A 16,082-nucleotide genomic window follows, 5' to 3' on the forward strand; every position below is an offset into this window, starting at 1 on the left:
AAGTGATTGCAAAGGATTTTCAGTATTTTTGCCAATTTATTTTCATTTTTTTTCCCAAGTAGGTTTTGAAATCTTGCAATCGATAAAAACACACCTGTTTTCAGGTAGGTCTTGACTATTACGCTAATATTGTTGCCCTTTTAATTTGATATTCCTCTTAGATGGAGTCTAGCTGTGGATTTGTGAAATGCCATTGGAATATAACACACATTTATTGAGTATTTGTACATCTAATATGTTTCACTTGGCTTGTCATTAACCCGTTTGCTCCTTCTTCACGTTCCATGTCATCTCAGCTTCAAAGCCTACTATGAAGCCATTGGACGCCATGTATAAAGCAGCTGTGTGAACACCATTGCCCATCGCTAATTCGTGGTTCCAGTTGCAATGGACTGTCTTGCAACGAGAGCCGTCCCGAGGAACCAATGGGAGCTGGTCATAGTCATGTAACCACTGTGATCACCAATCACCAATGATCATATGCAGGGGCGTAACTAGAAGCCTCAGGGCCCCGGTGCGAGAATCTGTTAAGGTAACCCCCCCAACCCCAACCCCCCCCAAAAACATGATTTTTTTCTAAAACTATCTACCCCTCCCCCTTCTCATACTATCTACCCCTCCCCTCTTCTCACACTATCTACCCCTCTCCCCCTTCTCACACTATATATATATTCTCCCTACCCCCTCGCTTCTCCCTATCTACCCTCTCCCTACCCCCTCCCTTCTCACTATCTACCCTTTCTCTACCCCCTCCCTTCGCAGTTGCGACCCCTGCGACCCTGGATGTTCCGCCACTGATCATATGTAATCATGACAGCGATGCATCGAGCCCAGTGTAATCATAGATATTTGTGATCAGTGGCATATTCTGACCTAGGCCTAGGGCAGCAAGTCCAAGGGGACAACAGCCCCTCTGCCAGAAAACCGTGGCAAATCAGGTGCTCAACAGGACCTTTTACAAGAGATATCTGGGCGTTGTGCGTCCTTTTGTGTGGAACGCGGGGATGTGATGTCATACCTCAGTAGAAAGGGTGTGAAAGATGCTACTTTTGGACGGGCTGACATAAATACATCACTGCACATGGCACAATACCTTGTTGAACAAACGCTCCGTATACAATCCATATGGCGCTATGCAGCGTTGAGGAAGTGGACTGACTCGATTGTGCCGAATTTTGCGCCCTCACTGCCTGGATCCGATTCAAGACAAAGATCAAGACGCCAACCACCGGTATCACAGCGGCGATGCATGCCCAGACGGCAAAGTCAAACGGGGCAAACAGAGAGAAGATATTTATTCTTTCTTCTGGCTTCTTGATAAGAATTCCAACGGAATAATCCAAGTATCGTTTACTGAAATCCACCACGCTCTCCCGTTCCGGAGTGATGGTGATTGCGGAGACGGCGATATCTGCCCTCTACAAAAAAAAAAACACAATAAAGAACTTTGATATTGTTGCTGTACATTTTTACATTTTTTTTTCATAAGACTTTCTATTTTTTATAGGTTCTACTTAGATAAAACATTAATTGCTATGCAAATACAATTACGACCCAAGAAAGTGTAGTAAAAATATAAAAATATCAAATATAAAAATTCTAAAATTAAACTAAAAAAACAGAACTGAGATAAATGACCCACTTAGATTATTTATTATAATACTTTTTTCCCCCAAAATGTGTCCAGTATCCCCCATATATACATATAAAGGGTGCCTGTACCAGAAAAGTATTTCAAAGGCGGCCATTAAAAATATAATAATAAGAATAATAATAATGATAATATATTATTATTATTAAGTTGCCCTATTATTTCTTCTGCTTTAGTTGACCACCACGTCTTATTTTTAATTCCCATTAATTGGCTCGTTCCTTACCTTGTTTATCAGTTCTCCTATCATGCCGTTCCAAGAACCATTGGCAAGCTGGTTTCCATATTTGCCATCGGGAACTTGGTAAATCTCATATTTGAAGCCAAGGTTTTGCGAAAGAGCGTCCAGAACGTCGATTGAGAAGCCTTTATATTTCTTCGGTTGACCCAGTATGTTTTCTGCGACCATCACAAAAGGCTCTTCCTATGATGAACGAATAAAAAAAAAAAAAAAAAAATTAAAATGTATACTAAACAATATTTCTTTGCAAATGCATAACCTTACATTTTTAATATGGAATAATATAATATATAATAATATAATATGGAAAAAAATGTTAAAAAAAAAAAATACTTTTATGATTGGAATACTTTGCTGTAATATATTCAGAATTTTAATTTCCCAGCTTGAGGCCTACATAACACGAGCTAAAAATATTACGTCTTCTCAGCAGACACCCATGTGCCAAGACATGGCAAAGTCTCTTGACAAGCGGAGTCTCGATCGAGAATTTTTCCACCATTGTGTAACGCAACCGTCAATGTTTGACAGTTTGCGCAACAAACCTCAATAACAGCATCTGCTTGTTTCGTAAAAATGGAAGGAAAAAAAAAAAAGACTAGATTTAGAAGCCTAAAATTGGCATGATTGTGTTCTGGCGATGACGGGGAACTTTACATAAAGTTATGTGTGCGTGATGGCAATTAAATCTCTATAATCACTGCCTCGAGACTTAAAAGCATGAAAGCAATCCAAAATAAAAACAGAATGTGCTTCTTAACCCCTTAAGGACAACGGGTGGTCCCTAAACCCATTGAAAACAATGCATTTTGTCATTAAGGGGTTAATTATCTTTTTTTCCTTCATTCTTCTAATTTTCTTTTTTATTTTAAAGCTTTGGCATACCAAGATAGTCACCACTTTGAGCGTTAATCCTTGAAGATCACTCTCAAGACGTTTTTCTTGCAGGCTTCCGTTCAGGCCTTTCATGGAGTCCCAGGTCGCCAACTAAAACAATAGCGTTGACAGTATGATTACAGAGGGGAAAAAAAGGGGTTAAAAATAAATACTCGCAGGAATAACGACATCGTTCTACCTCGAGATCAATTTCGAAATCTTAACGTCTTACAGCAACTGGTGTGACCCAAATTGTCGTAACAATTGTTTGTTTTTTATGGCTTCTCGTCCCGCTATAAATCAGTGACTGTGGATGAATGAATCATTCTGTGACATAAATATCATGGAAACATTTAGTGATAGTGAGGAAAAAAAAGCATCAAAGAGCTAAACGTACAATTTTTCAGAGCAAGTCCCCGATACATTAAAGTACCTCTTAAATTCAATAGCATTTTAACTTTTTGAGACAAAAGACAATAATTCTTAAACATTTGGGGTCTGAGAATTCCGAAAAATAGTGGATTTTAAGGCTGATCTCCTGTTATCAATTTTCACTACTTATTTTGGTTTGTAATGAAAACATTAATTGCACTCTCTAGTATGTTAAGCAGAGAAACCTTTTCAGTTTAATTACGTAAAAAAACAAAGCTAACATTTTTAACACATTCTTTTCAGCTTCTATGGCAACAGAATTTTGTGTCACTTGACAATTAAGTGTTCCCTACAAAATTTCGATGAAAATTTAATAGTTTCTGTTCAGAAGATGGCTGCCAAAATAACTCTGCACCCTGAGGAGGAAAAACCTTTCAAAAGAGCAAAATTGCCCAAAAAATAGATAATTGAAAGAAAAAAAAATTATTGCGTGCCACCCTACGACAACATTTCACACTGAAAAGTGTAACCTTTGCGGAAAAAAGGGCTAAAAAGTTATTTCTAATAAGATATGAATAAGAAATATAAAAAGTCAAGCGTTGAAGAGGACTCCTTATCTATGGTAATTGTAAACGTATAGGATCAGTAATAAAAGTATTTAACCCCTTAAGGACAATAGGCGGTCCCTAAACCCATTGAAAACAATGCATTAAGGGGTTAATGCAATAAATAAGTATTTTAATCATTTTTTACTTATTCGGATAAAATGAGCTTTTCTTCTTTTTTGTTATGTTTTGTTTTGTTTAAATCCAAAGGATCTATATTAACCCCTTAATGACAACGTCAAAATGCTTGGTTTTCAATGGGTTTAGGGACCGCCCATTGTCCTTAAGGGGTTAATTAATACAGCGTCCCTTTAAACCTAAGCTTTGAAGAAAATGGTGAAGCCTTACTGAAAAGGGTTTGTTTTTTTTTCTGGAGATTTTCCTTTTTTTTGTGACTTTTTTTTCCCAAAACTAAAATATCGCAAACTACTGACTGAATATGTTACGCATCAAACATTTTGAACAAAGACGAGCAAAAGCTAACAGAAGGAGGAAAACTGTCAAAATAATTTTAAGGCTTTCTGAATTTCAATGGAATCATAACTTCACATTTCGCTTTGTAACCGAGAAAGGAATTTCTTTATATGATCCGGAAGGAAACTTTATTTATTGGAAAGTTTGCTCGTCTAAATCCCATTGTTACAGACTATTCCAATTCATTTGTTAGCTTGCCAGGCCTAAAAAAAAACCAACAATTGCTCTCAGATAAATTTCACGTACATCACTCATACATTATAGTGCCTGAAAAAAAAATAAAAAATAAAAATAAAATATATATATATAAAATAAATATAAATATAAATACATTTTTATTTATATTATATTTTTATTTTTATTTTTTTCAGGCAATATTTTTTTCCTTTAATGATTATAAAATAATATACTAAAACAAAAAAAAAGTTTAATGTTTTATAAGGCAGTTTGAGATTTATCTTTTAAATTTGATCCGCACAGACTGGTCCACGTCCCGTTAGAATTCCTGTTAGAACTAAATTTGAACTATACATTTCCCAAACCAATGGTCTTTAAGTAAATGTTTTTTGGAAGCCGATCCAATCAATGCGTACTATATATGCATATATATATATATGAATGCATTTTTTTCAAAACATTCTAAATATAAATTAATAAAAATGATAAAAATGTACGTTTTTCACATTTAACTTTCAATTCTATTTCTTTCCGTGCAAACCAAAAGTGTCTGTTATTTATTATTGTGTTCACATGCACTTTGGCTCTCCTTTTGGTTTGTAAGACTGCCAGATATTACAGCACATTTTCGGTAAAATGCATAATATTTTTAATTAAAAAAAAAATTAAAAAAAAAAAAATGTCTCTTCCTTTCAATTTCATGTGCGCCCGACAATATAACGATTGCAGGAATGTGTGAAGTTGTGTTGTACATATTAAGCTAATTTTGTAAGAATGAACATGATGATTTTGCTCAAACGGCTAAGAAAAACCTGCAATTTAATGACTTTCTGCGACGTTCCCGAGCCAGGTGTGAAGAAATGAACAAGTGTTTCATGTCTTGACAGGTAGAGATATTTTACTGTCATTAGCAGCCGAACATAGTTTAAAGAGACAGTTTAACCCTTGAATTAGAAAAGAACGCTAATTATTTTAATTATATTTATTTTTAGACAAATTATGTCATAGATCCACTACTATCTGCAAACGTAATGATCTTTAGATTGTAATTATGTTGTCTTGTATGCAAACTGAATGATTTTTATACTGTAATTAATCAAGTTGTCCTATAATATGCTAAACGTTGAATCGAGCTGCCTTTCCTTTCAATCCAGAATTATGGATTTCAGGTTTCACCTCTCCTTTTCTTAAACTATAACGTCCACGTTCTTCATAATCGCGTCCTTACATGAAAGGGTCGCTCCAGCCATCATGTAAACATCAACGCGTATGATAGCTGGGGTAATTCCTTCAAATATCCATGTAGACCTCCTTACAAACACATGGAGGGGTTCTACAGAACCCTCCATATGCATTTGACCCTTCACCCAGCCGACATCTACTTTGGCTTGCAGGACTGGTGTTTGGCCAAACCCAAGACGTTCTCAGACCTGGGAACTCTTCAAGGTTGACCCCACTCCATAGTCCTTCAACATCGTATTACTATTAACATAGTGATTTAGGTTGAAAAGGTACGCGAGTCCATCAAGTTCAACCTCACTGTTGGTCAAGAAGAAGACAAGAAAACCCCCCAAAGCAATTTCCAATGGGGGAAAATAACATCTTGGCTCCATCTGGAGACAACACAATGGAAATCAGGTAGCCAGGCACTTAAACTGGTTCATGTTAGGGAATTCAAGTGATGATTCTAAACACTAAATCCATGCCCACTTGTAGCTCCTGCCATCCACCAGCCACGGTCTCAAGTTAAGCCACACTGGCATTATACGCGGAACGTAGAACCACGTCATAAAATGATGTTAACGCATGTACAATCCCTTTATTAAATTATTGTTAATATTCTGGTATGAGGTTGAAATTCCTAAAATTAGTGGGAAAAAAGTGTGTGGGGGGGGATAGATTTTTTTTCCACCACAAATTTCTTATTCTGAAAGAGTACGCTTCCAGACGGAGTTCACCGAAAGGATCAGATTCTAAACAAAAAGTGATGGATTAGAGTGAGATAAGACGACTTTAGTTCAGATCACTGGGCTAAAAAGAAAAGAAATTCAGACTGGACAGGATAATGGATGTTATGTGTTCATGATGACTTATTGAGCCAAGGGATGTTGGCGCAACCCAAGCTCTCAAATTCTAAAAGGGCTAGTTTTATGAAATATGTGTACTCATCACTAGACTTCAAATTCGTACAAATTTGAACAAATTTTGATACATTCATTAATTGGTTGGAATGTCCAAAACGAGGAGGGAGCCACAACAAAACAAACGAAAATGAAGGAGAACCCTCAGAATTCGTTAGAAATCGGACAACTGCTTCCGTGTCTCTTCTTTCTCCGTCTCTTCTTCTCCGTCCGCCTTCTTCTCCCCTTTCAGTGCTCTTCAGAGTATTGACCTGGAACAATGATCGGGACAATGAGGGAAGAGGTCGTCCACGTTGCGCGCGCGGAGGTTCCGCCCTGTTGCGGTAGACCTCTGAAGAGCGCTGAAGAGGACAGATGAAGCCGATGGAGGGAGAAACGGTTCTCGGAGAAGGTAGCGAGATAATGTGAGTGAATGAGAAAAACAACCAATTTTGTTTTTATAAAAAAAAGCCCTCAAAACTTCGTCCGGATGGAAAAGGCAAGAAAATAAATTCTTTGTACCAAAAACTAACCCAAAAATAGTTATTTTTTTTCTACTCATCTCTACTCGCCATTCACCATAAAGCTGGTTAAAGTAATGAATTACCTAGTTCTTTCACACAATTAAACGATGACCTCCCTAATCATTTTTCTACTAGCTCAATATATAAATGTCTTCTTCACACGATTATAGCCAGCAATTATATTATAATCTTAGCTTAATTATATTACAGAGTAATCAGCGACAATGCACTGCTCCGTAAAAGAAATAAATAATAAATAAAAAAAATTAATCCTGGGAGCTTTCCGCGGCGTTTTCTATTCCTAGTTCAAAAATTAGATTTTAAGGAATGCAATTTATAATACCCCAAATCCCTAACACGTCCCTAATATGGTCATTCTTTGCCGGTATGGTTCACTAGTAAAATTACACTAAATTAAAATCCTCCTGGGAAAAAAAATATTTTGCCCATAATTTCTCAATTTAATTACTCGGTTTAAACAAGGATCTTAATAAATATACTTAAAATAAAGTACACGAAGAGGCACGAGAGAGAGATTTTTTTTTTTAAATAGTAGGGCTTTTTTAATAAATAAATTCATTTTATCATCAATTTTTTTTATTTCATTCACTTTTATTACCCAAAATGGTCTTTTCTAATAGTCTTCCTTTTAATCACTTTTTTATTTAAGAAAATAAAGCTGTCCTATAGCCTCGGAACTTTTACGCAGGGGAACCTTCCCAATAATATAGTGTCAGGAACTAAATTTAGCAGATAATACACTCGGTTCCCACAATGCAGTTCTCTCTGATACACATTCATCAAACAAGGACTTTATAGACTGCCAGGAAGCCTTGGGTTTGACCCAGGGTCTCCAGGTGAAGCCATGTTTTTTTGGCTCTTCTTTCTCCGGGCTCTCCCACTCACCGTTCACATTCTGCCTACCCTTGCCCCCTTCCTACCCAGTTCTATCCCATAAAAGATTATCTTGGGCAAGGCTCTCCCCACCATGAAGCTATCCCCCCCCCAAAAAAAAGGGAGAGCTCTGGGTAGTCTACCATGGGAAGTTCCCAGGCATGTCCATAACTGGAGAACTGGAAATATCCAATAATGGCAAGCATGGTGTTAACACCTTAACACCCTGGTGGTTTCATGTGGAATTACAAGTCCGATGTGCCAATGACAAGAAGCGTCCCAAAATCTAGAAGAGTCCCAGATACTTCTGCAGGCAAAACTTGACTTTTTGCCCAGCTTTAGAAATGAGTTATCCCCGTTTTGACACAAAAAACGCAGAACTCGTCACCTCTTGGTTGGAAATACTCGAATTACCTTTGAAATAATTACCGCCGACTGCAAATAATAAGAATAATAAAAAGAGAATTTTTGCACATTTCATGATGCAGAAAGATAGATGTATATTTTCACTCCGTGACTTGGGCTTTGAAATAAATTACATAAATTGAAGATCGTTAACATCCATTTGGAACAGCTGGTATACCTTATTTAAGTCCTAAGAACATGTTTGATTTATGGCCGTCTTTCATATTGCAATATCCAGAGCTCAAAGACAAGGCTCAGTTCATTTGATACGTGATTTGCTTTCTCTTTCTTTTGTTGGTACGGGATTATTACATACCAATTTTTGATATCTGAAGGATTTAATTACCTTATGTTGTCAGCCTCTACCTACAGTATTCAGAAAGATCATTTCATAGATCTCCCATCATTCACCCTTACACCGTATTGCCTCAGTAAAGGCAGGAACTCATCTGAAATATCCTTTCTCTATCTTTATGAAACATTTTTATATTTTTAAGTCATTTTCTTCTTGTTTTCATCTTTGATCCTTACATGTTCAGTGAATCTATCGAGATCTTGATGTAGACTTCAACTCTGGTGTACGTAGCTAGTCAAATCGATGGATGGTGACCAAATGAAGACACCTTAGACAAGCGGTAGAATAAAAGTGGTAGAATGACCCTTGTCATTTGGTCATTTTCTTTTAGAAATGCCGTGAAAACGTATTTACCCCATTGGGGTGGTTGTGTACACTTTACCATGGATAAAAGTGTCAAAATTATTTTTTCAGGGATTGTCCTAATCTCCACACGCTATAGTTGGCCACCTTTGACTTCATCAAATTATTATCATATCTAGAACCCCTGAACTGGTCTAATTATGTATTTTTCCAGACCTCACACCTGCCCATCTTAGAAATTTATCTATTTTTAATGAAGACAAACTAAAGTCGTTGTTGCCAGAACATGGAAAAGTAGACTCAACAAAGGTCTCCAAGTTCTTTAAAGGAACCAAGGAGCAAATACTCATCTTGCATCCAAAACATCTCTATTTTTTGAAAAGGTTTGGATATTTTGGCTGGAGACGTGCACAAGATACCCCCCCCCCTTATTATCAGGGGCCACTTGGATGGAGAACACCCCGTTTCAATATTGATATCACCATAAGTGTTTAAGACCAATCCAAGCACTTGTTGTTGACCCATAAAACAGTTCTATATGCTCTGCTATTGTCAATGATGACAAAAGTATAGGGTTGTACTGTGTTAGCCATAGAAAGAGAGAAGGAAAACTTGGTAAAGATTATGCCTTTATTGGCTTTCCAGACTATCTAGGCCTCTTCTTCAGGCATATGATACCTAATATCCTTGAAGAAGAGACCTAGATACCTAAGACCCTTGAAGAAGAGACCTAGAAACCTAATATCCTTGAAGAAGAGACCTAGATACCTAAGATCCTTGAAGAAGAGACCTAGATACCTAAGATCCTTGAAGAAGAGACCTAGATACCTAAGACCCTTGAAGAAGAGACCTAGAAACCTAATATCCTTGAAGAAGAGACCTAGAAACCTAATATCCTTGAAGAAGAGACCTAGAAACCTAATATCCTTGAAGAAGAGACCTAGATACCTAAGATCCTTGAAGAAGAGACCTCGATAACTAATATCCTTTAGAAGACACCTAGATGCCCAATATCCCTGAGGAAGAAACCTAAATGTATAATATACCTGAAGAAGACACCTAGATAGTCTTGAAAGCTTGCAATCCATTATACATCCGTTAGCCAATTGTCAATGTTATAAATGACCACATTTTACCGAGAAACAGTAATAATAAAAAACACATTTTTTTTAAATTAAATTTTTTGTATTTTCAACAACTTTGTATTTTTTCAATACTAATCATATATATATATATATATATATATAAAAAAAAATTCAGTTTCAGTTTTGGATCAACAATAATGAGATCTTATTTCTGTATATTAATGAATTTTTTTCTAAAACCTATTGGTGACCAAACACAACATCTTTTATGGAAAAGTATATAAAAATGTGAAAGTACACATAGATCAGATTATCTTGTCTGCGAGGTGTGAAGAGGTTAATCTTCCCTGTCTGAAGCTACCCTATTCTCCTGCAGGTATTCATTCATATCACTATTTTCTAGGACAAATTTCCCTTCCTTATCTATTTTTACCTGACACTGGACAAACATCCTATTATCGAAAGTGACGGGGAATAAAGAAGAAAAATGAAATCTAATAAAGGACTGTACTGGAAGAAAAAGACAGCATTTTGGCCATTTTTTTGCCTACAGCTATAATTTATCATAACATGGGAGCAGGTGTGCAAAATAGGTAGAGGTTAGAGCTCTTTTTTAAAAAACATTATGAGAAAATATAAAGGACATACAGCATAATAATAACAAAGTAAATATATAACAATGCGTATTTAAATAATAATTTTATACATAACACTACTACTACTACTACTACTACTGCTACTATTACTAATAATATTTTATTATTATTTTTATTATTATTATTATTATTATTTTTATTATTATTATTATTATTATTATTATTATGCAAGAGTTTTGTACATAAAGCATAGGGTTCCAAATGTATTTTACTATTTTGTTTAGAAAATCAGAAATGTATGATATCTAAGGCGTAATAACAATTACATTAATTATTATTATTACTATTATTATTAGATAGTTATTATTTATTATTATGCTAGAGTTTTGTACATAAAGCATAGGGTTTTAAGTGTATTTTACTATTTTGTTTAGAAATTCTTAAATGTATGATACCTAAGGAGTGATAAAAGTTACATGAATTATTATTAATATTATTAGTTTTATTTATAAAATTATAATTTTAATATCCATTATTATATATGTATAATATATATAATATGTATAATATAATATGTATTATATAAATATATATATATATATATTTATATAGAGTTTGGTACGTAAAGCACAGGGTTCTAAATGTCATTTTATTATTTTGTTTAAAAATTCTGAAATTTAGGTTACATAAGGAATAATATTAACAATTATTATTATTATTCAACAATTTCATTATTATTATTATTATTATTACTTTAAACATTTTTATTTTTATTATTAAACCAATAATATAAATAAGAATTATGATAGAGTTGCTAAAGAATATGTTTTTAAATGTTCTGAAAATGATGGTGCCTGGGGAATAAAAGGAGCATTTGTTCATTTCCCTTCCTGGAAATGCTACGGAATATGAACAGATCTGTCTTCGAGTCAGAGGTTTCAGCACTTGGGATTATACAGGTCTCCTTATCTCAACTACAAAGGTAAAGATTATATCGTCATTGTGAATCTTTCCTCACCGTGACATTGGTAGCAGCCGCGGTGTCATCCCCCTGTGAATGGGGTACAATGCGCTCTAAAATTAATGGCTCCTCTGTCGTAAAAAGCTTTGTCTGTTTGAGCTGCTCTGTATACGAGAAGCTCCACACACAACATCCAGAGCACCAGAACCAGCCATGGAAAAAAATATCTTTCTCCTAGACCCCAGTGCTGTATACAGTAATAACTCCCAGTGCTGTATACAGTAATATAACTGTAGGAAGTAGGAGCAGAGGAGCTCCCTGCCGGCGACCAATAAAGTCAATCGCATGGACCTTTAACTCCTGATGGCGAAACTTCGCCTGGGCCCGCTCCAAGAGTTCAAGGTCTGTACGAGCGACTCTATCAGTCTTCGGCAGGGAGCTCCTCCTGGGCAGGGAACAGGAGTTAAAGGTCCATAAGAGCTACTCTATTGGTCGCCGGCAGGGGCCTCCTCTTGCGTCAACCAATTGGACCTTCATTAGCCAGACTGTCCAGCTGAGGGACTAAGACAGAGGATTTCTATTGTTTACCACAAGCAGTGAGAGTTCCACTTAAAGTAACAATAAAATTACTTGCAGAAGCATCGATGCTCCAACAGGAAGTTTCATGAAAGATGGAAAAGTCTCAAACTATTAATGAATACCTTTTTCAGATGAAGAAAATTGGACTTGTTAGCTTGGCTCTAATTGTAGGTGTATGCTATTAAAAGCCCTTTAGGCTAACTAAGGTATTGATTTCTATTTTGAAGTAGTTTTGAAAGTGTGTTCTTCTCCGTCCTTCGCAAACAACCAGAAACATTTTACTTATGAACCCATTCCCTTCTTACAAAAAGTAAATAGAACTGTGCTGCTGGAATATTTAAAGGGACCCTCAGATCCTCATATGTGCTTTAATGCATGTCATCTCTCCATGGATTAGCTTGTTTCCTCGGGTCCAGTCCCTTTCCTGCCAGTGATTGTCTCCTTCAACAAGTCAGAGGTGGTGGGAATAGCAAGGAGCAGATGGGGCATAAAACCACAGCATTTTCAAGTATTTTGAAGTAAAAAAATACATATCACGTCATCTCAGGTGCCTCATCGGACACCGCCATTGGTGGCAGAGCTCTAGGGGTGTTGGAGCTATTGAATGGTCAAGGGCACCTTCCTTATCCCTTGTGAGGTGGTGAAGCTGAATGCACAACTTCACCATGTTGCAAGGTGGCCATGTAGGAGCCTGGCTAGAGAATCTCCCCATCTAGCCAATGATTCCCACTGCTAGACAGTGGGGCTCCTCAGCGGGACCTAGCTTGACAGTCGGGAAGGAGTGTACTTGCTAAGTATTTTATTATCCATTATGAATGGTGAGGCTGTGTGGGTCATTCATCTGTTCCTTTAAGCATTTTGTGTTGGTAAAGATGGCAAAAGACATTTCTACACTAAGGAAGAGCTAGGGATGGTAAGAACACTGTTCCTCCATACATTTCAGCAAATACTCTCCTACTCGATCCTTACGTTCTTCCCATGGGCTAAGGCTCTTCTCCTCGATGATCACCTCTTCTTTTTCCCTTCTACAAGATTTCACTCGGGCTGCCCCATATCTCTGGAACTGACTTCCACCGAACCCCCAGCATTCACCCTCCCTCCCAACATTCAAGAAAGATCTTCAGAGAAGCCGCACCACCTTAGCTGCTAGAACTTCCTTGTCATTGAGACAACCACCACACTACCTCTCACCCGTCACTGATACCCCCCACACTACCTCAAATGGATATGTGGAATGACTCCCGACATAAAAAGCTCATCGTTGCTAAATTATCATCGTTATTTAGTTTTCTCGATATTTAGATGGCGGGTAAGTGGCGGGTACCTTCATAGTGCCAAACGTTGAGCGTATATTGAAAGTAGATTTGGTTTTTTTACTCCTTTTATCAATCAAATTTGTATTGACCTCACTTGGATCTGACTCGCTCTACCTTTATCATTTATTTTGCACAAAGCCATATTCTCTAGATACTTTACAAAAAAAACCATCGACTGCAAATAGAAAATCAGTGCTCCTGCGTCTTTGAAACTAATAAACAGTAAATAGTTATGCTAGCCATTAAAACACCTAACAAAGCATTAATTGCGGTGATATTTGCATGGGCTGTGTTTGATATCTATGTAAATGAGCAATTACCAGCTCGTTATATATTCATCTGATGCGTAAAAAGCTCTGTGAACTGATGAAATGATCAACTTGAAGGCACCGACTCACATTTATCATCTGTTTTAAGTGTTACGATACATGGCCGTTAGCATTGAAGAGCTCAACTTTAGCTTCCATATAACATCGTTTGTCACAGTGTATAGTCCTAAAGTATATGTACCAAAGATTTGCCCAACTCTCAAAGTGGGTGTAAAGTAGCCCTTCCCACCGGAAAAGCCTCGTCCCCACCAAGTTTTCCACCAACATATAACAGCCAGTTTCCACACTCATCTTTACTTCCGTGTGATTTACAGATCTGATGCCTAATGTGTATGTGGGAAAATTCAAACAATGTCTACAAAGTAGAGCTTTCCACCCCCAACAAGAGCCTCTCAAGAAGAACCTCCTTGCTACTTCTCGCTTTCCACCATCATATAACTGGTGGTCTTCAACCACTTTCCCACTCTTCTTGGCTTCTATGCGGCACTAGCAAGAGGAAAGGTCCCGAAGAAGCGTTTTTCAATATCCTGGCACGTGCTAGTTGGTGAAGCCACCAACGTTGGTCATTACAACCTTCTGCTGCTTCCTCATTTAAGGTCCTTAGATATGCAGTCATCCACAGCAAGACACAGAGGTCCCATAGTTGTTTTTTTTATAGCTGTCCATAATACAATATATGTAGATAACCATTGAGTGCAGGTCGGGTCTAGCCATCTGGCAAACTGGGCAGGTTCCAGGTAGGTCAGTTGGGCCACATACTTACCCATACTGTCTCTCCAGCAGCACGTCGCGTCCAGCCACCGGCATCAGTATAAAACTGTAACGTGGCCTTTAAGTTCCAACTAATCATCCCAAGTATGGCCATCATTGAGCGAACCAATTTAGTTTTAGATTAGAACCTTGCATTGGAGGTGTAGGACACTGATAAGCTCTTTAGAAGACTTACTTTAGCCGACTCTCCCATCTGATTCCCTCCCGTTCTATAAAAATATTGACCATGGAACATAACCCTCCAAGATAGCAATTATCCGATGGACTTATCATCAAAGCAAATAAAAAAATACCAGTATATCCAACCAGGACCATCTCATGGTCGGTAATTACAGTCAACGACGCTGGAAATTCATTTTAAACCGGCATTAAACCATTGGGAAAAAATCAATATGAAATATAGCATAGACATATTTTTCTCATCGGTTTCATTAATTTATCTTAGAAACTACGAAAAACATACTTGTGAGAAAAAAAAAGAATGTTTTTTTTTTTTCCTCTGGTAAAATCTATACGACTCCTGCACTTTATTTCCGGCACAGTCAAGTACGTAAGTAAACAGAGATGCCAAGACCAGGCAGCAAACATCAGATGCGTAGTCATCATCATACCTTTTTTATCCTTTAAATGCGGAAAATAGATTAGAGCACTTTATTTTTTTTCCGGCCTTCTTCCTCTTGAGATATTTTGTACATAAAAACAGAGTATTTCTTTTGTAATCTCTCAGAAATGCTGTTAAATGTTTACATGACCTTTATATGTATGGTGGTCAATCAAGGGTTACATCTGGTAACCCTCAAATGTACCCTCAGCTGTTTCCCCCCGGAGTGTCACTCAACCTGGCAGCAAGCGCGTGTCATAGAGTGGGCAATAAAGTTTTGTTTAAAAAAAAAAAAATCACATCTCCTAGGAGGGCTAGCAGATGCTGAGGAAACTTTTCTCCATTTTACTAATCCCTTGGGGTCTTTCCAAGTACCCTCCCCAAAGATGGAATAGTCACATCTCTGTGGTCCTATATTTTTTTAATTTTATGTAAAAGTTTTTTTTTATTTTCATTACTATTTTTCATTTTATTCATTTTTTTTCCCCAAGAAGGAAACCCTTTGTGTAGAACCCCCTTTGTCACGAAGGAGTTAAGTTACATTGTAATCCTAAAAAGACATCTAGAATGGGCCACAATTATATTTTTGGCCTCGAAAGGTGTATTTGATTCAATATTTCAGCCGGAAAAAACACCGTCCTCATACGGGTTTATTCCGTGTGATGAGATTCTTGGGACATGTAGGCTCGTAATACTCCATCTGTATTTTTGGACGAAAATTCTAATTCATAACGCCTTTGTCTGGCCTCGCAATGTTGGACTTCAACGACGGATAATTCCGACCAACCTTAATGATTTAATTTATAAAACAGAAGACGTGCCAATTAAAACTGGAATTGTAATCGTT

At 36.9% G+C, this 16,082-nt stretch overlaps 1 protein-coding gene across 2 annotated transcripts in view; it reads right to left on the reverse strand.

Annotated features, from left to right (window-relative positions):
- Positions 1 to 16,082, reverse strand: part of GRID1 (glutamate ionotropic receptor delta type subunit 1) — a 319,319-nt gene that overhangs the window by 42,853 nt on the left and 260,384 nt on the right. For both annotated transcript variants that reach the window (XM_053450619.1, XM_053450620.1), the window contains exons 9-11: positions 2,778 to 2,879; positions 1,878 to 2,075; positions 1,094 to 1,418 (exon numbers count right to left, since the gene is read on the reverse strand). In XM_053450619.1, coding sequence (XP_053306594.1) covers positions 1,094 to 1,418; positions 1,878 to 2,075; positions 2,778 to 2,879 — 625 coding nt within the window. The remainder of the gene's footprint in view (positions 1 to 1,093; positions 1,419 to 1,877; positions 2,076 to 2,777; positions 2,880 to 16,082) is intronic.

Source organism: Spea bombifrons, chromosome 11 (genome assembly GCF_027358695.1).
Source record: "Spea bombifrons isolate aSpeBom1 chromosome 11, aSpeBom1.2.pri, whole genome shotgun sequence".
Classification (NCBI taxonomy): domain Eukaryota; kingdom Metazoa; phylum Chordata; class Amphibia; order Anura; family Pelobatidae; genus Spea; species Spea bombifrons.